Raw genomic sequence first — 26236 nt, forward strand, 5'->3', positions numbered from 1 at the left:
ATGAGATCATGACCTGAGCCAAAGTCCGACGCCTGACCAGGCCCCCTCACTGTTATTAGACATTTCACAACTCCTGTTTTTTTCGTTTGCTTCTCAAGCTACTCCTTTGTTTCTTCTTCAGGCCCACCTCCATTTTATCATTAACTTCCTCAAGGCTGTGTCTGGGACCCTCTCCTCTCCTCACCCTGCTGTCTCCCTGGGTAAGCTCCCAGAAGGCCCACAGCGTCAATGACCCCTGATGCCTCCGCCCCGAACCACACCTCTGTGCCTCCAGCTTCTCTTCCCTGAGCTCTAGACGTGCCCACTGCACATGTCTCAGCGTCAACCCAAGGCCTCTGCCCCCAAATCACTGCTCTTTCAGTTTTCCCCGTTGAAGTGAAGACTTGCCATCCCTGCAGTTCTGTTAGCCAGAAGCAGGGGTCATGCCTGTCACTGCTCAATCCCGAGTCCAATTCATCACCGGGTCTTGGTGATTTTAATTCCTAAATGTGTCCCCAGGCATCCCATTTCTCACCACCTCTGTAACGCTAGTCCAAGCTATTCTCACCTCCTTCCGAGGTGCACACAATAGCTTCCAGACTATTCCATCCACTCTGGGTGCCACATTCCATTCTCCACGTAGCAGCCAGAGTGGTCTTGTCAGAATGCAAGGATGACACTGCTGCCTTCCTCCTTAAAGCCTTCCAGTGCTTTCTTATTCCTCTCAGGGTAGGAATAAATTCTCCAGCCTGGCCCATAGAACCTGGCCTGGCCTAGCCTTCTCTCCACCTCATCCACGGCACACCCATCCTCCCTGTCCATTTCTTGGGCCTGCCCCGCTTCTCCCGCCCCTTCCAGACCTTCACACTGCTGCTCCCGCAGCCTGCATGCTCCTTCCCATCGATCCCCCAACTTACCCAAGGTGCCACCCTCTCTTATTAGATGATGTCACAGTGCAATACACTCTTCACTATTATGCTTTTAGCAAGTGGGTTTTTATACGCATTTATCTGGCCAAGTATAAGATTATCATCTGTCTCCTCCACGGGATGGTGAGTTCTTGGAGGGAGGGGAGGATGGAATAAGGAGAGCCTGTATCTGGTTTTCCTCATAGTTGTCTCCTAAGAGCTGATTCCGGGGCCTGGAGTCACACCCTTTTAAGATGTTTTATGAAGAAGCAGATTTGCCACGACTTGTGATGAATAGAAGTTCATCCCTGGATGTCTCTTTCAGGCTCTCTAATTACCATAATGGATGCTGCTGAGAAACTACGAGCCCTTTTGGCCGAGACGCCAGCCTGCAGAAGGAGACTGGATGCGGCTGGACAGCTATGAGAACTGGAGGAATTGCTCCTGCGGGCAGCGGTCCAGAGAGACACCACCTCTTCAGTTTCTCTGCAGCACAAGTGGTTGATGCCTAGGAACCCTGCAGGATGCTTTTGAAGATCACTTCTTAAGACAACCTCCGACTTGAAATGAGAATTCGTAATCTTTTTCTTGCTGACACAGACAGAAACATCAGTGATGCAGACCTTACCAAAGTTACGACAGACAAAGGAAATGACTCAAGGTGAATTCAACCCAAAGAGCCTTACGGGATTGTGACCCAAGCCCGCACTGGCCAAACAAGATTAATTACAGGGCCCCAGATTTCACTTGGTACTGTGGTAATGTTTAACATATGTTTCTATCACATGAAAAAAAATCAAATCAATTAGATATAGATTAGATGTGCACGTGTTGCTATGTCAAAGACCACTTACCAGTCCTCATCATTGTCACTTGGGTTGCATGAGCACAAAATTATCAGTGTGGTATGCACGGGTGTGTTTTTCTGCAAAGGGGATCCATAGTTTTGGTCATTTTCCTAATGTGGTCTTGATTTACAAGTGTAGGAATCAGCGAACTACATACTAAGGCCTCTCTGGGTTCCAAACTTACATACATCTTAAAGTGTAATGCTAAATTGGTGATGTTATTGGAAAATTTAGTGAGACTCTGAATCCCTTGCATTTAAATGTCAAGTATTTTCTGAAAAAAAAAATTCAGTTTTTATCCAGTAATTTGGAGTCCTGTTCATAGAGTCAAAGAACTGAGCCATATATAATGTTAACTCACACATTTGTAGAATTGATGCTGGGCCCCTAATTTTCCCTGTGCCGTGTATGTATCTAAGTTCAGCCCAACAGGAAAGGGAAAGATGCTGTAAATAATCCCCAATCCTCCATCCATAGTCAATACGGGTCTCTTTACGCCTGCAGATGAAATCACCTTGCTTGTAACAACTGAAAGTCAACAGGAGCTGAGTCAGATACCCACCCATAAAGCCCCCACCCAGCCCACCTTTGGCAAGTAGGGAAGGGAAGGCCAGGTGGAAATGTGTCCTTCCCCACACAGAAGGTACTCTGTTTATCTGAACACCTGTACAGGACAGGAAGAGCCCAGACCTACACCCAACACTGCCCAGGGCCAGTTGACTTGATTGCTCTCAAGTCCCCATGAGTCCTTGGCCATAGGGAGCTAACACTGCAAAACGCATGATAAATGACGTAGAGCTTAGAGTCTTCAAACACTCCAAAGAGTTTTAGCCATAGACTCCCAAAAAGTTGCTAATTTTTGTTCCTTTTTTGTATTTCATGAGAGCCCTAAGAACAAACTTCAAAACCACTGCCACTACGTATGGCAGCACTGACTGTCCAAGGAGCTCAAACTCAGTTTCCATACGGTATCTTACTTATCCTGCCATTTTCACCTCATTTCTCCTCCTCCTCTGCTTTGGGTTCCCCTTAATATGAAGTGACTATTGGAGCCTCTTCCTTTTCCCCCAATAAAATTTCTTTGATCTCAAGCTAGAGGGATGGAGTAGGGGATACAGTTAGTGAACGACACATGCTCAGCTCTTGTCCTTTCCAGAACATTACTAGGCCCCAGCTATGCAGTTCCTGGATGATCTCTTTGGGCTTCCCAAAGAGATGTTTGATTTAGGGCTCGGGATCATTTCCCATGGTGCACTTCTCCCTGCACAACTCAATGGCATCACTGGGTGGGGCAATAAAGGGTCTGTTTACAATATTAAATTCCTTTGAGACTTGAGGTGGGCTATTTTGGACTCTTCACCACTGATGAATTTTTCCGTCTGCTGCTTTATCTACCTGACAGGAAAGCTTGAACTACTGCCATTTCTAAATTGCACTTCTAAATATTGACTTCATGGCGAGACTCAAAGTGTCATAACACAGCTCACTGGAGGAATGAAGATTTTCCAGGCCTCATCCAGAGGTCTGTACAATGTCCTGTGGGAAGTGGAGAAGGAAGAGGAGGATTTGAGAAGAAAAACAAAATCAAGTCATGTTTAGAAGAAACGCCATTGCACTTCACTTAATCTCGCAGAGACAAATGAACACTCATGGGGCTATTAGCTGTGGAGGGGCTGGAGAGGACCAAGGTGGAGGGAGAAAGGATGGAAGTGACCATTAATCCCTCAGCGGTCGGCCGGGAAGAATGGAGGGTGCGAGAAAGAGCCCTTCAGAAACACCTAGCTCTCAGAGAGCCTTTATTTGGGTTTCCGGCTTAGAAGGACTGGACAGTGTCTGAAAAACAAGAGACTTTACATCCAATTTCTGTCAAGGCTTCGACATGGCTATATCTTTAGCTAATCTTCATTTGGGTTGCTGAGAAAATTCTAGGAGCCTTTCTTTTTAGCTTCTTTCCTCCTAATAGTTAACACTATAAACTGATCTTAAGGCATATTTGTCACATCATATTAGCTGTTGAACCATGAATCAAAGGAAGTGATTGGCCCTTTCTTGCCCTTAAGGAGCTGTTTTGAAGGAGCAACACGATGTTTTACGTGCAAGTTAGCTTTGAGATTTTTTTTTTTTTTTTTTTGGATATTCAGGGATATATAACTTCAAGTTGTTTATTAGCATGAAGGGGCCAGATTCCCCAGGATGAGAATAATGCTCTTCAAGGCTGCAGAGAGAGGTCCTGTCTCCCTTCAGGACATGTCCCCATCTTCGTGTGCATTGCCAGACACGGCTATCTGAAAGGCCACCGTGTGGAGGGGCTGGGGAGAGATTATGCGGGATGTGCTCTTCAGAGCATATGAAAAGCTCAAGTTCCAAGACATAAGAAGTTAAATTAACCAGGTACCATGGAAGATGGCCCTTCCGGCAGTGGCGCGACATGTATCTTGATTGCCCTTAGATTGTGGAAGGTGGCCCTTAAGGCTGCATGCCCAGTCTGTTCCCTCTCCTAGGCCTATGCATGTGAGCCCTTTTATTTGTTGATAATTATTTCCAAGAATGACCTCAAAGTGCATCTTCTGGTTTGAGACCTCATCACATTGGACTGATCCGTGAGCTTGGATCCTCTAGCAACTCTGATTGGCTTGGCTGAGGCACTGACTTCTTTCCTTCATCTCATGTCCAACTCTGAGAAAAGCTGGGTCTCCATTTAAGGTAATAAAGTCCTCTTAAACCCTTCCCTTGCTTGAAAGCTTCTTCTCGTGTCAACTGAGTAGCTGCTATGGGCAGAATCCCAGGTGTCTTCTGAAGAAACTCCAGTACTCCCCTGAAATTCCATCTGCCAGCAGAGCCATCCTGTGTATACTGGTTCTCATGCCCAGTTTGAATTCATGCGGTCTGCTCTGGCCTTCACGGGCTCACCTACGGATGTTAGTCTCTGCTCTGTGGCAGCTTTCCGGGCGCTTACCCCAGCTCGGCTGTGGGTCCGCTTTCCACAGTCTCCATCTGTCTGTGTGCTATGCTACTCTAAGAGTTGGCACAGTCTTGAGTGCCCCGAGCAGCTCTCCATGTGACCACCTCCAACCAGCGTTCTCCAAACTCCTGCTGAAGGCCCACGCCCTCAATGTGGGCCATCTGTGGTTCAGCCTCGGCTTACTCATCCTTCTCTCCGTCCTCCCCCACCTCCACCTGCCATGGTCTCCCACAACCCACCGTGCTCTCACAATTTTATCAGGCTACTGCCAGTGAGCTCCCCTAGTTGTCTCTCCCCATTAATCCCTTTATTCTTCCAGGCCTCCCCTGATATCTTCTTCCATGACGGCAATCAGCAGTGTAACACCATTAAGAATTTGGGGAAAAAAAGCATCTATGGCCACGTACATAGGAAGGTCAATTTGCCCACTCACCTAAAGAACGAATCCCACCAATGGGAAGACACCTGTAAGTTGATTATTTTATTATCACTAAATCCTCTCATCCGTAGTGAAAGGGTTTTGACTGCCAAGACTAGAGTATTCTGAAGACTTCTCACAGGAGTCAGGGTAGTTTGCACAATGACTTACCTCACTGCAGTAAGTAAAGTAATTTAGTTTCTCATTGATCTACTATGTACAGGAGGAATATAAACGCAGAGAGACTTCATTTACTATAGTACCCAAAAGTTGGAAGAGCTTTGAGTCCTGTTTTCAGCATTGTAGGGGAGCTCAAAATCCATAGAAACAGTATGCCAGATTCTTTTGTAAAGCAGAGAAGCAACACCTAATTTATCTCTTTTGTATATCCACAATTTTGCACATGGAAAAGCAGGATATACCGCAGCAGTACTGCTGAACCAAGGAAATCAGGAAATGGCGTGGTGTCTGGTCCAATGCTAGAGAGCTCAAAACAAAAGTTTAAAAACCATGCCCATAAAACATATTTCTTGTAGTGTTCCCACTTTCCAAACCTTGGCTTGGTCTTAGAACATGACAATTACGTCGTTTGTCTTCAGAGACTCCATGGTGTTTGAGATTTGGAAGGCTAGAGGGGCCTGGAGGCCAACACACTCACCTGGCCAGTAGTACATGTAGACCTTCCTTTTGGCCTTGGTCAGAGTGACCCACAGAGGTTCTGATCCATTCCACCAGAGAGGCATCAGGCTGTCTCTGTTGACACCAATGTCAAATGACTTGTTGGTGTTGGGGTCCCACATGTAGTTTCCAATCATCTGATGGACCTCACAATGGCGGCCTATGTTAATGAGAACACAAGGCTGTCAGTTTATTGTTCTGGTCTTTTTATAAAAGCCATTTTCTCTTTTCTGTTTATAAAAGCCATTCATGCACATTTAGTTAAGTACAGAACAGCATGAAGATTTTCTTTTGACTTTTTCATCATAGATATTTCTTCTCTCTTAGACTGTACCACAAGAACAATCCAATGAGTAGTCTAATAATTGAGGATGGGGTCATTTTTTGTGAAGTTAACTTGCCAAGCTATTTTAAATTACACTGAGGACATTGTGTGCACAAATTGACCCATTGTTCACAGCTTGAAATCTAAATATGAATCAGTATGAAAACTGTAGATTCCCATAGGGCTTGGTTTAGCTTTTCACCCCAGAGCACCCCTCCGAAGCTCTGCTCCCACACAGTCACGAATCTAGATGCTGGGGGGTTTATTCCCTTGTTTCCCTGGATAAGAGGAGTTATCGCTTCAGCACAGAGCACTGATAGGATCTACGACATTTGGAACAGAATGGTGAAAAATAGATTCAACTTTGGAAAACAAAGCAAGAAAACAACCCTCCAAATGGAGTGTTATATAGAAATGAGGATTGCTTCTGTTGGGCACAGCTTAGTCCCAGAAGAGAAGCCAGAAGTGAAAGACGCAAGCGCTTGGACTCTTTTGAAACGTTAGGCTTAAATTATTTATTTTGGAGCAATCTGCTACATCTTTAAAGTAAAAATAACACAAACATTGGCAAGTGCATCAAGAACTGCTGCAATTTTAGTGAACGTCATTTGGCATCACGATGAAATATGCTTCACCGAGCTCACTAACTACGCTAAATCCAAGTGGATTTTTTTGTTTGTTTGCTGTTGTTCTTTCTTCCCGAGCACCCCTACCCCACCCCACCCCAACACACACACACACACACACACACACACACACACACACACACACACACTTTGTTTTTGAATGAAAGCAAGGAGAAACCATAAAATACAATTTTGAAAATTTGGAGACCCAAAATATTATAAAGGAAAACCTTTTATTTCATCACAGAAACCCAGGCCTTCTACAAATCATGCTTTGAATTTAAAGCCCAGAGATCCAGACAAAAAGGTTTTTACCCAAGGCTACAGAGTTAGATTTTTGACCCTGACCAAAGCTTTCACATGTGGACTGATAAAATTAAAAAATAAAGTAAATAACTTTGAGCAATTTCTCCAATGGTTAAGATTTCTCCAGTGGTTAAGCAATTTCTCCAATGGTTAGTTATTCCTTCAACTAACATTTAGTCAGGGTCCTATGGGCTCTGCATTGTGATAAGCTTAGACATCCAAAATAAATTCATGTGGTCCCCATCCTCCAATGCCCTGTATGTAATACTCAACAGAGGTCCTTTTGCATAAAAGAGACAGGCTTCCTTGGGCCCGGACTAAGAAGGGGACCAAGCTGCCAACTTAACTTAAGAATTGTAAGGATTCTAACCCACTCTTTTGCTGAGGATAATTCCTAGTGTGTTCTAACTCATTGAAAGTAGGAGCATTATTGGTTAACCATGTTACTTTTTTTTGTTTTTAGTGTATCAAAGTTTAATAATATCAAGAGAAACCCTCTCACGAGTATAATTTCTTACCTGCTTTCTTTACCCAGAACTTGCATCCTGTACCTAAAATGTTTTTTATTATCCTACTAATGCTCACTTATCCTTTTCACAAGGCAAGATAATCGTGACAATATTCATTGGGAAATGTGCCCTTTCTGGTCTTCCCCTGTAGATGTCCTCTAATGCCCTCCTAAGGGCAGGGGTATCTCATCTGGAGCTGGTGTTACAGACACTGAGCAAGGGTGCAAAATTGGAAAGGGGTGTCGAAAGTGTTACTGAAGTCAGTAAACCAAGAGAAGTTTCTAGGTGAGTCACAGGAAAGGGCTGCAAAAGCTAGGGATATCAGGTATGGGAATAATGGGGACAGGTACCAAGTGGGAGGGGTGTAGGAATCTCTGCTTTTGTTTGGAACTGTTTTGACTATTTTAGAAGAAATGCCTGAAACCCAAATCTAAGCAGGGGCCTCATGTGATTCAGTTTCCAGTAGGTGTTACTTGCAGAGAAGGATGAAGCAACAAAAAAATAATGTTTAAAAGTACTTATAACCTCTACTGTATATCTCAGAAATGCCACAATATCATTTGGTAAAATATTTTTCTTTTTTTTTTAACACTCTCACTCAACTGTCTAGACTGTAAAGGGTGGAAACTTTCTTGCCTTCTTTTGCTTTCCGGGTAAAAATTTATAAGGAGCCTCCTGTGGATTATAGAGCTGCCATGTGACTGGATGGTGGAAGGTGTCTGTGCAGGAGAGACACAGAGATGGAGAGACAGAGAGAGAACATTCTTCTAGAGAATGTCTGTTACATTAAATTCTCTACCTCTTACACACGTTTCTTTGGAAACATGTATAGCGCCTCACTGAGGAGAGACAGAATCTATGTGTGCAGGTAACACAGTTCTGGCATATTTTAAATTTTCAAATGATGATATCTTGTTTCCTGTGGTTATCTGAGTCCTTTAGCTTTTTTCATGTTGGATATTCTCTCCTCCCCATTATGTGGGATGTAGCATTAGCCTTGGTACTCCTTTTACACACCAGTCGAATCAGTGGTGCCCACTCATTCAAGGGAGCTCCAATAACTTTATAATTAAAGCATTCTTTAGGGAGGCATCTTTAACACAAGGACCCCAAGGATGGCTTTGGTTCCTGCTCCCATCTAGCACACTGGTTGGTCTAGGCTGGCCCAGAGTGGTTCATCCATTCTAAAGGAAACTTGGACCCATGGAAGTCAACATTTCTCCAAAGGCTGGGAGCGATGTGCTGGAACAGAGGTTCTTGCTCACTTCCTATGAGTGAAGGGCACCTAAGGAAGATCCGGGGACCAGTAGTTCTCCCTACATGAGTTAATGGGTTTCTGTTAACAGTGGAGATCTTTCAACAAGGAGGTTATCCTCGGACCTCTGTTTCTATAGAAAGTAGGTTTTATTCTTTGGGTGGATTTAGGGCCTTGAGTTAAAACGAGAAGGTGTATTCTTCAAAGGCTCAATCATAGATGCTGTGCTAGTCCCCAGGGGCATTCCTTTGTTCTGGGAAGTCAGCAGGAGGCTGTATGTTCCCATCTCATGTCTGCTCTGAATCTTCTCTCCCAGATGAGCTGATTTTCTTCCCATGAATATATTAAGGCTGGCAGTCTGTGCTTGTAACAGTATGAGTCCGCTCTTACTCAAGCTGGTTTCCTTACCTACCCTCTCTCTCTCTCGCTCTTTTGTTTTTATTGCCTGGGCAAATGTGGTGGCTATAAAAACAGAACAGAACAAAACAAAACACAATGTACTGGCTTCTGCAGCCCACAAGCTCTCATCTCCATATTTCTGTCTGACCCACATCTATTTTTATACATCTGCAACTCTCCTTGGTTTTCCTCTGGTTTGGGCTTTCCAAACAAGAGCTTTGCTATAGTTTCATTATTTGGACCCTTTCCTCAAGACTTCAACAGAAACTTTCCTGACATGGACACAAACCACAAATCTCAAATCTCAGGTGGTTTTCAGGCATGGTGTAAAGAAGGTCTACTTCTGCTCATCCCAAGTGACAGCTAAGTAGGGCTCTAAAATTTGTTCCAGAAGGTGTATTACTCACTGTGAAAATGAGGGCAGCTCCTGGTAGAAAAATTTCCAAATACAGTTGAATGTTTTTCTCTTTTCTCCTCCTTTATCCCTAAGACCCAAACGTTTATAAACTTATTAACACAAAATGTGGCAATCAACCTGCTACCTGAAGGACTTGTGAACTCTTGAAGCCCATCCATAGATGTCACCTCAGTTTAAGAGCTGCTGCATTTAACTGGGAGCAGCTAGTGGCTACTCAGGCCAGTGGCAAACATGGGGGCTACCGCCTGCCTGTCTCAGAGGATACTCGTGGAACAGTTTCCACACCTAGAACTGTTGTATGAAAGGAGCAGGATAGGAAACCTTCATTTTTTATTCCTCAAAGTCTCAGTCAAGTGTGTTCTGACGTAATGACCATCACCAGAAGTTTCTTGGCAAATACCCGAATAATCCTCTGCACCTGTTATATGTTCCCAGACACCCCAGAAATGGCTGGCCTTCACATCAAATGAGATAGCTGTGGATCTGTCCATTTTATCTATAACTGAAGGACATCTATAAGGTTGTTGCTACGACTTCATCTTCAAGCAGTCTTAATGTTTTCTCATTATTTTCAAACAGTAAATGTTAATTCCTTTTATGGTTTCTTATTTCATTTTTTTTTCATTCACGCCACATCAAATGTTTACATGCCAGGCATTTAAAGATCACAAATTATGGCCTCTGTATTTGAAGTGCTCATAGCTTGGTGGGGGCAACAGTGTGGCATAATGGTTAAGGGGGCAAGTCTTAGAGGCAGATTGCATAGGTGTAAATTCAGACTCTACTATTTACTATCTGTATGACTTTGGACAAGTAGCTTTGACTCTCTGAGGCATCAATTTTCTTATCTAATGGGCATGATAATAATTATGGTGATAGATACATATAGATATGTAATTCTCCCTTTGCATGGTAGTGCAGGACCATAAAAATGACCATGCACAAAAACAAAGAGAAATGAATTCAAGTATATCACTAAAGAAAGTCAACAAACCGTGAGAGAAGAGAGCAAGAGAAGAAAGGAACAGAGAAGAACTATGGAAACAACCATAAGACAAGTAACAAAATGGCAATAAAGTACATACCTATCAATATTACTTTGAATGTAAATGTACTAAGTGCTCCAATCAAAAGACATGGGGTGACAAAATGGATAAAAATGCAAGACCCATCTATTTTCTGCCTACAAGAGATCCATTTAAGACCTGAAGGCATATGCAGATTGAATGTTAAGGGATGGAAAAGCATTTATCAAGGAAATGGAAGTGAAAAGAGCTGAGGTAGCAATACTTATATTGGTCAAAATGGACTTTAAAACAAAAACTGCAACAAGAAACAAAGAAGGACACTATATAATCATGAAGGGAAAAAATCCAACAAAAAGATATAACAATTATAAATATTTATGCACCCAACAATGCAGGACCCAAATATATAAAGTGCTAATAATAAACATAAAGAAAGTAATTGACAGTAATACAATAATAATAGTGGACTTCAACACCCCACTGACATCAACGGATGGACCATCCAAATAGAAAATCAACAAGGAAACAGTGGCTTTGAATGACACATTGGATCAGATGAATCTAACAAACATATTCAGAACATTTCATCCTAAAACAGAAGAATACACATTAAAAAAAAATTTTTTTAATGTTTATTCAGTTTTGAGACAGTGACAGAGTGCAAGCAGGGGAGGAGCAGAAAGAGAGGGAGACACAGAATCCGAAGCAGGCTCCCGGCTCTGAGCTGTCAGCACAGAGCCCAATGTGGGGCTTGAACTCACGAACTGTGAGATCATGACCTGAGCTGAAGTTGGACGTTTAACCAACTGAGCCACCCAGGTGCCCCTACATATTTTTTTTTTCCCAGTGCACATAGAACATTCTCCAGAACAGATCACAGATTAGGCCACAAAACAAGTCTCAACAAATTCAGAAAGATTGAATCACGATGCTATGAAACTAGAAATCAACCACAAGAAAAACTCTGGAAAGAACACAAATGCAGGGAGGTTAAATAACATTCTACTAAACAATGAATGGGTCAACCAAGAAATCAAAAAGAAAATCAAAAAATACATGGAGACAAATGGAAATGAAAACACAATGATCCAAAATCTTTGGAATGCAGCAAAAGCTGTTCTAAGAGGGAAGTTTATAGCAATACTGGTCTACCTTAAGAAGTAAGAAAAATCTCAAATAAACAACCTAATTTATATCTAAAGGAGCTAGAAAAAGAAGACCAAACAAAACCCAAAACCAGTAGAAGGAAGAAAACAATAATGATTAGAGCAGAAATAGATGAAATAGAAACTAAAATAATCAGTAGAAGAGATTAATGAAACCAGGAGCTGGTTCTTTAAAAAGATCAACAAAATTGATAAGCCTTAAGCAAGATTCATCAAAAAAGGGAGGGGGGAATCAAATAAACAAAATCAGAAATGAAAGAGGAGGAATAACCCACACCACAGAAATACAAAGGATTATAAAAGAATATTATAAAAACTATAAATCAACAAATTGGACAACCTAAAAGAAAGGGATAAATTCCTTGAAACATATAACCTCCCAAAACTAAATCAGGAAGAAACAGAAAATTTGAACAAATTACCAGCAATCAGTAATCAAAAAACTCCCAACAAACAAAAGTCCTGGGCCAGCTAGCTTCACAGATTAATTCTACCAAACATTTAAGAAGAGTTAATACCTATTATTCTCAAACTACTCCAAAAAATAGAAATGGAAGAAACACTTCCATAATCATTCTATATTCATTCTTTAATACCCAAACTAGATAAAGATACTACAAAAAAAGAGAGCTACAGGCCAATATCTCTGATGAACATAGATGCAAAATCCTCAACAAAATATTAGTAAACCGAACTCAACAATTTATTTAAAAAAGTATTCACCACTATCAAGTGGGATTTATTCCGAGGATACAAGGGTGGTTCAATATTTGCAAATCAGTCCATGTGACACATAACATTAATAAAAGAAAGGATAAGAACCTTATGATCATTTCAATAGATGCAGAAAAAGCATTTGACAAAGTACAACATCCAAACATGATAAAAAGCCTCATCAAAGTAGGTTTAGAGGGAACATACCTCAACATAATAAAGGCCACATATGAAAGAGCCACAGCTAACATCACACTCAATGGTAAAACACTGAGAGTTTTTCCCCTAAGGTCAGGAACAAGACAAGGCTGTCCACTCTCCCCACTTTTATTCAACATAATACTGGAAATCCTAGCCACAGCCATCAGGCAACAAAAATAAATAAAAAGCATCCAACTGGAAGGAAAAAGTAAAACTTCTACTATTTGCAGATGACAGGATACTATATATAGAAGACCCTAAAGACTCGACCAAAATGCTATGAGAACTGATAAATGAATTCAGTAAGGTTGCAGGACACAAAATTAAATATACAGGAATCCATTGTATTTCTATATACTAATAATGAAGTAGCAGAAAGAGAAATTAAGAAAATAATCCCATTTACAATTGCACAAAAAAGAGTAAAATACCCAGGAATAAACTTAACCAAGGAGGTCTAAGAACTATAAAACAGTGAGGAAAGAAATGGAAGACAACACAAACAAATGGAAAGATATCCCATGCTCATGGATTGGAAGAACAGATATTGTTAAAATGTCCATACTACCCAAAGCAATCTAAACATTTAATGCAATCCCTATCAAAATACCAACAGCATTTTTTACAGAACTAGCACAAACAATCCTAAAATTTATATGGAACTACAGAAAAACTCTGAATAGCCAAAGCAATCTTGAAAAAGAAGAACAAAACTGGACGTATCACATTCCCAGATTTCAAGATGTACGACAAAGCTGAATAATCAAAACAGTACGGTATGGACACAAAAACAGACACACAGATCAAAGGAACAGAATAAAGAACCTAGAGATATACCCCTAATTATCTGATCAATTAATCTTCAACAAAGGAGGAAAGAATATGCGATGGGAGAAAGACAATGTCTTCCACAAATGGCGTGGGAAAACTGTACAGCTACATGCAAAAGAATGAAACTGGAGCACTTTCTTACACCACACATAAAATAAAATCAAAATAGATTACGGACCTAAATGTGAGACCTGAAACCATAAAAATCCTAGAAGAGAGCACAGGCAGTAATTTATTTGACATCACCCATAGCAACATTTTTCTAGATATGTCTCCTGAGGCAAAGGAAACAAAAGCAAAATTAAACTATTGGGACTACATCAAAATTAAAAGCTTCTGCACAGTGAAGGAAACAATCAACAATCTAAAAGACAATGTACTGAATGGGAGAAGATATTTGCAAATGACATATCCAGTAATGGGTTAATATTCAAAATATATAAAGAGCTTCTACAACTCAATACCAAAAACACAAATAATCCAATTAAAAATGAGCAGAAGACATGAATAGACATTTCTCCAAAGAAATAGACAGATGGCCAACACACACATAAAAAGATGTTCAACATCACTCATTGTCAAGGAAATGCAAACCAAAACCACAATGAGATATCACCTCACATCTGTCAGAAAGGCTAAAATCAAAAAGACAAGAAATAACAATTGTTGGTGAGGATATGGAGAAAAAGGAACACTTGTGCACTGTTGATAGCAATGCAAACGGGTGCAGCCACTGTGGAAAACAGTATAGAGGTTCCTCAAAATACTAAAAATAGAATTACTATATGATCCAGTAATTCCACTACTGGGTATTTACCTAAAGAATATGAAAACACTAATTCAAAGGAATACTTGCACCCCTATGTTTATTGCAGCATTATTTACAAAGGCCAAACTATGGAAGCAGCCCACATGTCTATCAATTGATGAATAGATAAAGAAGAAGTGGGATATGTATACAATGGAATATTACTCAGCCATAAAAAGAATGAAATCTTGCCATTTGCAACAACATGGACAGATGTAGAGGGTAAAATAATGCTAACCAAAAAAAGTCAATCAGAGAAAGACAAAAGCCATATGATTTCACTCATATGTGGAATTTAAGAAACAAGCAAATGAACAAAGAAAAAAAGACACAAACAAAAAACCACTTAATAAACACATGGTTACAGGGGTGGGGATGAAATAGGTGAAGGGGATTAAAAAAACACTTAGCATGATGGGCAATGAAAAATGTATAGAATTGTTGAGTCACTATATCGTACACCCGAGACTAATAGAACACTGCATGTTAATTAACTGGAATTAAAATTCTTAAAAATGACTATGCAAGCTTAAACCATGCAAAACTATCCTAATAATCAGTGGGAAAAATTATAATTGTTCCATCGCCTTTAAATTTTTTTAAAAATTTAAATATTTATTTTTAAAATATTTTAAAAACTTTAAAATAATTTAATGTATTTAAAATATTAAAATTTTTTTAAAATATTAAAAACTCTTACTGTAAGTAATGATAGGGAAATGAAGAAAATAGTAAAATTAATACTTACTAGCACATTGCAATTTAAAACATTAGAAATATCAACAGCCAAAGAGTCTTATGTCTTTGTAAATACAAAAAACTTATCAGAATGTTTTGAACACTGTTTGGCTGCTTCATCCCAAGATATAACACAATACAAGTGAGCATATTTTCCTTGCCTTAGCAAATTGCCCTACCCTTTTTTTTTTAAGTTTATTTATTTGTTTTGAGAAAGCGTGGAGCAGAGAGAGAGGGAGAGAGAGAATCCCAAGCAGGTTCCACACTGCCAGTGCAGAGCCCGATGCGGGGCTCGAACTCATAAACTGTGATCATGACCTGAGCCAAAATCAGGAGTCAGACGCTTACCCGACTGAGCCGCCCATGCGCCCCTGTCCTACCCTTTCAGTTTGGATCAGCTTCAAACATTTTATCCTTTGAGTTTCCATGTTATGAAATATCTCTGAGAATTCTTTTAATGGGAACATTGTTGCTGGTGTCACGTCAGGACAGCTTCAACCTCTTCATTACAACTACTTTCTTCATTTATGTCAATAAGTTCACCTTCAGTAAGTTCCTCTGGCTGCACAGCGACAGGTCCCAGTGATGCTGGTGTCAGTATCCCCGTGATCAACTATTTCCTCTAGGACTCCAACGACTTTTGATTCAGATCCTGCAGAGTCATTTGCACAATTCAGGATATTCCTGCCACGTTGCACTCACGTTACTTGCTTCCATCGTGCTTGGATGCTTTCAGCTGCATGTTTTAGGTCATATTTCTTCCAAAACTTAGCTAAAGAAACTTCATGATCTCCCACTGTAGCATCAATAGGCTGGTCAAAAGCTTGCCTAAGAAAATAGGTTTTTAAAAAGTTGAAATAGCTCCTTGATCGATTTGCTGGATTATTGAAAATGTTTTTGTAGTCAAAAGGAAATGTTCACATCTTCATTCAAGGGTGGAAGAGAACCAGGGTGACCTGTCGCATTTAATTTAAAGTCAAATTATGATGGGTTTATAATTATACCGGCAGGCGAGGAGGCAAAACAGTGGTATGTTTTGCTGTCTGTGCACGAACTAAGCAACATGTCCAACAACCAATTACCAACAGACTTTGAAAGAGGTGATACGATTGGTCACTGATCATGATGCACATTTGTTATTTACGTAGTGATTTGTGGACTGAGGAGCCAGCAGTGAATTATACTTTACGTTACGAGAGCTACAGTTAAGGTTGCCATATTTATTTTAGTTAATATAGGGGGCAACTCAAGTTAGAATCCTCTTTCTGGGAAGCTGGTATTATTTAACTAAACTGTGGTAACTGGATTTTTGTGTTTACTCAAACTGAACAAAGTGAGGGGTGTGTTTGTGTATACGTTTTTTAGGGGAAAAAAAGAAAAAAAAGACAAAGATGGAAGGCTCCCGGTTAAATTTGAATTTCAGACAACAATGATTTTTTTTTTTTTTTTTTTTTTTTTTTACTGTAAGTACGTCCCAAAAACCCTGTGGAACAGACTTGTGCTAAAGCATTATTTGTTGTTTACCTAAAATTCAAATGTAACTGCGTACACTATATTTTACCTGGCAACCCTCAACCGTCACGCCGAGGCGTCCTTTCTTTGTTGCTGTTTCGCAGTAACAGTGAAGCCTAAGAAGCGCGAAAGGAGGTACCCGTGGAGCCCAGCAGGAATGGAGGGATGAGGGCAGGCCAAGTCGGCCTGGAGGAGTCAGGGCAAGCTTCTAGAGGAGCTAGGATTTGAAAGCTAGGGAGGACTTTTCATGCGCACCGAGGTGATGGCAAGCATAAAATGATGAACAGATGAGAGAGGGGATACTTCTTAGGTCAGATGCAGAATTTCACTTTCTATCACTCTGTGTTCACTTTCCTCACAGGGCGAGATGCTCTTAATGACACGATGTGCTGGTACAACTCAAGGTAGTCATGGCTTGACTCAGTCAAGGTCCCGGCACAGTAAACAGATGGTCCAGGCCCCCGAAGAGGGACTATTTACAAAGGGGTGGCCAGGGTTCGGGAGAACCAACTGCAGACGGTGAAGCAACCCAAGATTACTGTAGCAGGGAGCCAGCACCCCCACCCCCACCCCCACCCAGGCTTGAGCAAGGAGGAGAGGAGTGAGGCCAGCACTGAGCAGGGGCATCAGGACCACTCTCGTGACTTCAATCTCCTCCCTCTGTCCAGCTGAGGCCATCCAGAAGCTCAGCCTCCTGGGGTTCCAGGAGCACTAGAGGAGGTGGAGTCAGACAAATACACAAACAGAGAAGACCCAGCACAGCAGCCAAGGGAAACCATAAGACAGATTTTTTTTGTAAAAAATCACATTGTTATCTTTCTCGGACTGACAGGTGAACATAGGGGAAGGGAAGGAAATATAAGATAAAAAACAGAAAGGGAGACAAACCATAAGCGACTCTTACATACAGAGAATAAATTGAGGGTTGCTGGAGAAGTGTTGGATGGAGGGGGGGTTGCTAAATGGGCGATGGCATTAGGGAGGGCACTTTTCAGGATGAGCACTGGATGTTACATGTTAAGCGATGAATCACTGGGTTCTACTCCTGAAGCCAAGACTACACGGTATGTTAACTAACTTGAATTTAAATTTTAAAAAACAAGAATAAATCTTAAAATAAAATGAAAAATTAAGAAAAGAAAATCACATTGACCACTCGAGTAGGCCCTTAACTAAATATTAGGGACCACCTGAGTCTGATGTTATCACCACAGGGCCTTGTGAGTGCTTATGGTCCCACATATAGCTTAGAAAAGGGACCATAAGGCCACAGGTGGCCTCTTGATCTAATCCTCTACCTGTAAATTCAGAGGAAAGGAATAACTCTCTGTGTTATGTATGCATTAGGTGTGTAAGGGGTGAATATTTTGCTCAAGGTCACAGTGCTAATAAGTGGTGCATGGGTGTAGGCGCAAATGGAACAAAAGCAACTTGAACTCTGATTACCTGTCTGTCAATAGAATGTTCTTTGCTCTTCACTCTTCATGACTACAATAGAGTTAGTGGTCATATTTGTATTCTGGAACATACACTTATGCTGATTTCAGGAGGGGGACCTCTTGGTTTTTTTGTGTTTTTTTTTAACCATTTACTTATGTCTATAAATACAATGCAGAAAACAACCATATAGCCTATTATTTTACAAAACACACAGGTTCCACAGCCAATGAGGAACCAAAAGAGGAATTTCTCTATTATACAAAAGCTTTCTTAATTCTGATGTATAATCATCTTTACAAAGTGATATTAATCTTGAATTTCTAAAGTCATTCATTGTACTTTTCTGGGGTCCGTGTGTGTTTTCATTAGATGAGTGTGGCCATGTCTAATCAATGTCCAAACAGCTCACTGAGGGGCGCCTGGGTGGCTCAGTCTTAGGTTAAGCGTCTGACTTTGGCTCAGGTCATGACCTCATGGTTTGTGAGTTCGAGCCCTACATCAGGCTTTCTGCTGTCAGCACAGAGCCCGCTTTGGATCCTCTGTTCCCCCTTCTCTCTACCCCTCTGCTGCTGCTGCTGCTTCTTCTTCTTCTTCTTCTTCTTCTCTCTCTCTCTCTCTCTCTCTCTCTCTCTCTCTCAAAAATAAATAAATATTAAAAAAAACCGAGCTCGGGGCGCCTGAGTGGCTCAGCTGGTTGAGTGTTCGACTTCAGCTCAGGCCATGATCTCATGGTTCATGGGTTCGAGCCCCACGTCGCGCTCTGTTCTGACAGCTCAGAGCCTGGAGTCAGCTTCGGATTCTGTGTCTCCCTCCTCTCTCTGCCCCTCCCCTGCTTGTGCTTTGTCTCTCTCTCACTCTCTCGAAAATAAATAAATGTTAAAAAAATTTTTAAAAAGCACAGCTCATTGAAAAGTGAAAAATGAAGTTACATTTTAGGCACATCAATTTAGTTGAAACGTGGTGATATAAATACAGATTACAAAATACCAGTACAGATCTGGGAAATGATAGTTTTAAACCACACACATTTTCACCCAGAGGCAGCACTCGTGAGGCTGAGTCCAGAGTTGCGGGCAGTCCTCTGGGGCCACCCACTGGAAGTCTGTGTCACAACCGTGTATGATAGGCACACTGAACCAGGCTGTGGGAAGTCTGTCTGCCTCTGGGAAATGATGGGTACAGCAGAAAGATGACAAGCGTGTGGTCACTCACACAGACCAGAGTCTGGGTTAAGGGGTCTTCCCCCTTTCTAGCTGTGGAAGTTGAGGCTAACCCGTAACTTCCTAGAGCCTCGTTTTTCCATCTCTAAAATGGGAAAAACAGTACTTCCCTGGCTGGATTGTGGTATTAAAGATAAAAACTGTCAACACATATACAATGCTTGCTACGTCTCAAGTATTGTTCTAAGTTCATATGTTATGGGTTGAACTGTGTCCTCCCACAAAAGATATGCTCAAGTTCTGACCCCTAATACCTCAAAATGTGACCATATTTGGAAATAGGGTCTTTATAGAGAATCATCTAATTAAAATGAAGTCAGGGGCACCTGTGCTGACAGCTCAGTGCCTAGAGCCTGCTTCAGATTCTGTGTCTCCCTCTCTCTCTCTACCCCTCCCCTGCTCATGCCCTCTCTCTCTCTCTCTCTCTCTCTCAAAAATAAACACTAAAAAAAATTTTTTTTAATTTTTTTTTTTAACATTTATTTATTTTTGAGACAGAGAGAGACAGAGCATGAACAGGGGAGGGGCAGAGAGAGAGGGAGACACAGAATCGGAAGCAGGCTCCAGGCTCTGAGCCATCAGCCCAGAGCCTGACGTGGGGCTCGAACTCACGGACCGCGAGATCGTGACCTGAGGTGAAGTCGGACGCTCAACCGACTGAGCCACCCAGGCGCCCCTAAAAAAAATTTTTTTAATGAAGTCATTAGGTTGGCCTAAGGGGAAGTTTGGACTCAGACACACACAGACAGAAGATACTGTGAACACACGGGGAGAAGAAGGCTGTCTACAAGCCAAGGAGCACCAAGAGCTACCAGAAGCTAGAAGAGGCAAGGAAGAATCCTTCCTTGGAGCTTTTAGAGCGAGTGTGGCCCTGCCAACACCTTGATTTCCAATTCACGCTCCTCTACGGCACCCAGAGTGTGGTGCTTTGTTATAGCACTCTAGGAAACTTATACAGCCTTTAATCCTGGCAGTAACTTAGGCGATAAGTACTATTGTTAGCCCACTTGATAGGTGAATTCACTGAGGCCCCAGGGAGGTAATTTTCCTGAAGTCTCTCACCAGCAAGTGTAGTGGAGCCGGGATTCAACTCAGGAAGCCTGGACCCAGAGTCCTCGCCCTTAATCAGTACAATCTAATAACGCTAGTTCACCAGCGTATGAACTAGCACTCAGTACGATCCGCAGCACTTAATAAGTCCATGAGAAGGGTGCTTCTGCTGCTGCTGTGCTTGCTATTATGCAATCTGGAAAGCTTCCACCCTCAAACACAGGACGGCTTCAGGGCCCCCAGTCGGTCCAGGTATAAGGCTGCAGGGGTCAGCCTATTCAGGAAACACTTTAACGGGGGCAATGCATGGGTGGGCTAGAGGCCAAGTTAGACTCAGGAGTGCTCAGCACCTGAAGGCCAAAGGTCTGAACATTTGACAGGTAATAAATGCAGCAATAAGACTGATCAGCTTAGTAATGAGACTAGTTGCCAGTTCTGGGCCACCTCCTGTGTATCTGGAATGAGGTGCTTTATGTTTTCATCTTAGTCTCCCACATAGCTCTAAGGGATGGCTACTATTATCCTCATTCGCAGGTGGAAAACTAAGGCTCAAAGTAGGAACGCAGCTGGTGAGAGGGCAGAGCCCCAGTTCAAAGCCAGGACCCGCTGATCCAGTGCCCTCATGCTTCCCAGCAGCCGCTCCCCTCCAGCCACGAGGTTGCTTACCAGCCTACCAGGACTTGGTTGTTTTAACAGAAATTGCCTCATAATGCAGGTCGGCTTCTGAGAGTCTCACCAAGGTAACCACATGGAGGTGCACGGATCTCCAGAAGGCCAGACACTGCTGTCTTTTATAATCGACTATCATGCATAAACATTATCATAAATATCTCTAAAGAAGGGAATGCTGCCCGACAACAGATACTCACAAAGCAGAGAGGGATCATGCATTCCCTCCCCCTCTGGAAAAAGTCCAGCTGTGAAAAGAGAGGTTCCCAAAGGTCTGAAATCTGAGGGTCTCAAGTTAATGGGTACATTTTAAAGACTGAATGTATATACATCACCTCAAATTGATGTGGCTCCAAGAAGTAACTATATACCTGACTCAGAACCAGGCAGCCTGAGAATGCTATGATGCAGACTTTTCCACTATTAGGCACCTCTCAGCACCTCTCCTTACGCATTTGGAGGCTCTAGAGAATAGTTTAGACCCTATTTAGATGGGTGAACTTTCAAAAAACTACCTGATACCCAAGAAACTTGAAAGAATTAACAATGTATTTCTCAAAGCACCTTACAAGTTGAAATTTGTTTTCAGGATAACTTCCGTTGGGAAATACATCTTATTTTCTTAACTTGTTCTAAGACAGAATTTGGTATGTTAAAGGGGCTTCAAATGAAATATGCAATATCAAGTTAAAAGAAGAGCTCAACATTTGCACATTTTTTAAATGTATCTACTGATATATGTGCTAGACACAGTCATGATTAGAGTCTGAGTCACAGATATTGCAAGACCAAGATAACAGGCTTTGATTTGATTATGGTGTGAAATGTAGGGATTGCAACAAAAATAACCCCAAACGTTAAAAAGGAGAGAGAGTTTTTATTAGAGACATTCACACTCATAGTTTTGAGGTCACTGGACTAAAAAAAACAAAACAAAAAAACAAAAACGCAGTTTTGTTTTTCTGGCACATACTAGCTTGGTGCAATTATTTAACAACTAGAATACAGGAAAAGAAATTTTTTTTTCCTGTGTAAGGACAAAAATGTACGTTTTGGAGCCTTTATTTTAAACATTTTTTTTTTTTTGGAAAGCTATTTTTTTTATCAAAGCTCAAAGAAATTTCCAAACAATTAAATCTATCCTCACCTCCGTGCAAAGTTGGAAATAAGCCTGAATTAATTACCGCATTAAGATGGAACCTCTTTTGAGGTGCATTCCCATTTTGGGGGGTACTTGCAGGGACTTCTAAAGATGGCAGGTGTTTGGAGGGAGAAACTTCTCATTCCTGGCTCCTACTCTTCCATGTGTGAGTGAAATTCAGCCAATACCTCTATCCTGAAGCCACCCTCTCTCTAGTGATATAGCCCTCCGTGTCTCCCCACCCGGTGACAGTAGATCGGTCACATCTAATGGGGTGGTTACTCTGTCATAAGACAGGCTCGAGTCCCCTCTCACACTGTCTGCCTGCAGGCAGTGTGAGGCCCCTGTTTGCACTCTCTCCTCTTACCCGGGACAGGAGTTCTTTCTTGCCAGGGCATCAGGTTTCTCCAGCTTTTCAGTTGGGGCGGGGGTGACTGGGGCAGGGGTGGGGCATAAGGAAGGAGAGTTCAACTCAGTAAAGACAAAAACAAAAACAAAACAAAACAAAACAACAACAAAGGTACATTTAGTTCTTGGATCTAGCCCACATCCTCCAATCCAGCTTTTCAACTGGTGTAGAATCCGGGATGACCAATGGGTGACCTCTGATGCCAAGGACCAGATATCAAAATATTACTGGATCGACCATTAATTCCAGAAACTGGTAAAAAATATCAAATTCAGCTGTACAGGGGTGTGAGGTAACCAGCAGTGTCAATGGCTCAATCTTGTGTGGACCAACCCATCTATAAAAATAAAACCCATCCCACCCCACCGTTGCCTTTTTTTTTTTTTTTTTTTGGTAGAAAACTCATTTTTGTCAACATGGTTAGCTTTGTTTGTCATTGCTGGACTGTGTGAGGTATGATGTTGGTCTGTCCAAGTTCACTACCCTGGGCCAGGTATGGCCATAGAGAGGTGAGACCGACTTCCCAAGTCACAGGAGGAAAAACAGTTTAGGTCATCGCTATAGCCATAGTTTATCTGCTCCGATCAATGAGCACTAGCAATCAGCACGTAAATGGGCAGCTTTGGAGTTGACACTATGCCTCACCTAATGATTTGTGTATATAACTTTCCTCAGGTGCTCCTAGCATACATAAAATGTGTTGAAAGAGTTTGCCTTACTGATGAAAGAGTAACTCAAATGAGCGGTTCATCCCTCGGCTAAGTGTGAGCAGTATCTTTTTGATGTACTGATAGTGTCCCAGGTCAAGGAGTAGATACCACTGGAACAGAGGAGCTTTGTGAGTTAAAAACAGAAGCTCATTCAGGATGAGAACTGGCAGGAACTGAGGACCTACGGGAAGCATGTGGCCTAGGGGAAAGCGTTTTGGAACCCACGAGATCAAAGCTGGGATCTTACCCCTGCCAGGGGAGCTCCCACAAGTCACTTAACTTTAATGAGCCTTCATTTCCTCATCTGAAAAATGCAGATAATCACACTTTCTAGTAGGGTTAAATAATTTGGGTAGGTAGAACATTAGCACCCAGTAGGCACATAGTAGGCCTATTTGGTAGATGCACGACACCACCTAAATCCCCCTTTAAAGGGCCATGCTATCTAGGGGCGCCTGGGTGGCTCAGTCGGTTAAGCGTCTGACTTCCTCTCAGGTCCTGATCTGGCAGTTCGTGAGTTCAAGCCCTGCCTAGTCTCTGTGCTGACAGCTCAGAACCTGGAGCCTGCTTCCAATTCTGTGTCTGCCTCTCCCTCTGCTCCTCCCCTGCTCATACTCTGTCTCTCTCTGTCTCAAAAATAAGTAAACATTTAAAAAGTAAACAAAAATAAAGGGCAATGCTATCAAACAGCATGCAGTTATCAATGGCTTCTAGGGAGAAGAGTCTGGGCAGAGAAGAGTCTTATTTCGTCTTATACACATCACAGTCTGAGGCAGAAGAAATAGAAAAGAAGCACTGCCATATAGATGCCTTGCTCTGCAAAGTTTGGAAGGGGTGAATCTCACATTCAGAAACTAACCATGGGGCTCATGATGGCTGAGATAACACCTCCCCTGTGCCGGGTGGGGGGGTGGGGGGGGGATGCCTGGCCCAACACTGCCCTCTGCTGGCGGTTATGAAACACTCCACCACCCACAGCTACACCAGGGTGATGCTAAGAGCCTCGTGCCTGTGCCAGCCTCTCATTTTGGTTTTGCATGTCACTATGTGAAGGCACCCCAGAATTCTTAAAGCTGCTTGTGAAGATGCTGAACATGTTAAGAATCTGGGCCAAGGCAGGAAGCGAGGCCAGAGGCGCGGGGGCCATGCACCCAGGGGAGCCCTTTCAGTTGCCGGCACAGCAAAATCGAACCTGCAGAACCGGGAGAGATCGCGCTGTCTGAACATTACGCATTTTAGTTCTCATGTTGTGTTTCCATGTCCTCACCCACCCTGCCTCCCATCCTCCTTGTTTTGTTTTGCTTTGCTTTTTAGAATTTTGCTTCTACTCTGTATTTTATTATCCTACCCTTTATCACCCTCCTCTTCCTTTCTCTTTGGGTGAATTCAGGTCAGGAGTTTTTAACCCCAATTTGCAACAGTCACTGCAGTGGGCATTTAACTTCTCCAGCACCCCTTTGTCCTGCCAGGAGCAGCTACCCCTGGCCCTTGGGAAACACCTCCCCACAACACGCAGTCCTCGCAGGAGCTTATATGGCCAGACATGTGCGACTACAGTGAGTGGGAAGGAGGTGGCCGCCTATCCCAAGCTTGGCTAGAGCACCCCACTCCTGACTGCAGCGACAGGTGCTCCAAGGTCCAAGCTGGGCAGATCAGACACCTGCCCTTGCATTCCCATGCAGGAGAACCCATTCCTTTTGGTGGCCAGGCCGGGAAAAAGTGTTCCCAGTGTAAAGACGTGTTCCTTGGGAGGAGAAACTCAGGCTGCAATAGAGGCAAGTTTGGGCCATGGGAGGGGAGCAGCGGAGACGGAGATCAATCCTGGCAGGGTTTCGTCCTTAGCTCTGCTCCCAGCCCCACTGCCATGTGCCTTTGGGCAGGGGGAGCCACCAGAGCCTTCTCTGTGTCTACAGCAGCAGCCTTGGACTGCCACCACCTGGGTCCTTTACCATTTCCAGATATCGTCACCCTGAAGTCATCACACAGGCTCTGTGTGCATTTCTAGCCACATGGCCCTCCTCACTCTGAACCCACAGTGCCTGGCCCCGGCCCTGGCCATTGAGGGCCCCACCTCAGGATGCTTTAGAGTGAGACCCTGGACCCGGGTGGTGCTGGGCTCTGAGCACCAGGCCCCAGCAGGGCTGCTTAGCCCCTTCCCCCAAGCCCGCTCACCCACAGCCAATCTCACAGTCGAGTTTGCGTTAAAAGTGCTCACTTGGAGCACCTGGGTGGCTCAGTCGGTTGAGGGTCTGACTTCGGCACAGGTCATGATCTCGTGGTTTGTGAGTTCGAGCCCTGCATTGGGCTCTGTGCTGACAGCTCAGAATCTGGAGCCTGCCTCAGATTCTGTGTCTCCCTCTCTCTCTGACCCTCCCCTACTCACTCTCTCTCTCTCTCTCTAAAAATAAATAACTTTAAATTTTTTTTTAAAAAAGTGCTCACTCACGCATATGTGGAATTTGAGAAACTTAATAGAAGAACATGGGGGAAGGGAAGGGGAAAACCGTCTCAGACAGGGAGGCAAACCCATAAAAGACTCTTAAATACAGAGAACAAACTGAGGGTTGATGGGGAGGGGCCTGAGGGAGGGGAAAATGGGTGATGGGCACTGAGGAGGGCACTTGTTGGGATGAGCACTGGGTGTTGTATGTAAGCAATGAATCATGGGAATCTAACCCCAAAACCAAGAGCACACTGTATGTTAACTAACTTGACAATAAATTATATTTAAAAAATAAAAAGTGTTCATGGGCCAAATATAAGTTTATCTCTTCTGAAGACCTTAGATAAAATTTAAAAGCTCTCTTCTATGGAAATTTTCAAATGTACAAAAACAGTAGGATGAACAACAACAAAGAACATTCTGCCTTGGTTTTATGTTTCCCTCCCCCACTGGAATATTTTTAAAGGAAATCCCAGGGGCGCCTGGGTGGCGCAGTCGGTTAAGCATCCGACTTCAGCCAGGTCA

The 26236-nt window shown here is 42.6% G+C and overlaps 1 protein-coding gene and 1 long non-coding RNA gene across 2 annotated transcripts in view; one reads left to right on the forward strand and one right to left on the reverse strand.

Moving 5' to 3' along the window:
* The window catches only part of ENPP6 (ectonucleotide pyrophosphatase/phosphodiesterase 6), a 108713-nt gene that overhangs the window by 48406 nt on the left and 34071 nt on the right, over positions 1-26236 (reverse strand). The window contains exon 2 of the mRNA XM_040489898.1: positions 5774-5953. Within this exon, the coding sequence (XP_040345832.1) occupies positions 5774-5953 (180 nt within the window). The remainder of the gene's footprint in view (positions 1-5773; positions 5954-26236) is intronic.
* On the forward strand, positions 3018-5078 carry LOC121039665 (uncharacterized). The gene is made up of 2 exons (XR_005794911.1): positions 3018-4438; positions 5017-5078. It is a non-coding gene; the product is annotated as an uncharacterized LOC121039665 (long non-coding RNA).

This window comes from Herpailurus yagouaroundi, unplaced genomic scaffold (assembly GCF_014898765.1).
Source record: "Herpailurus yagouaroundi ecotype Mexico unplaced genomic scaffold, PumYag 181, whole genome shotgun sequence".
NCBI lineage: Eukaryota > Metazoa > Chordata > Mammalia > Carnivora > Felidae > Herpailurus > Herpailurus yagouaroundi.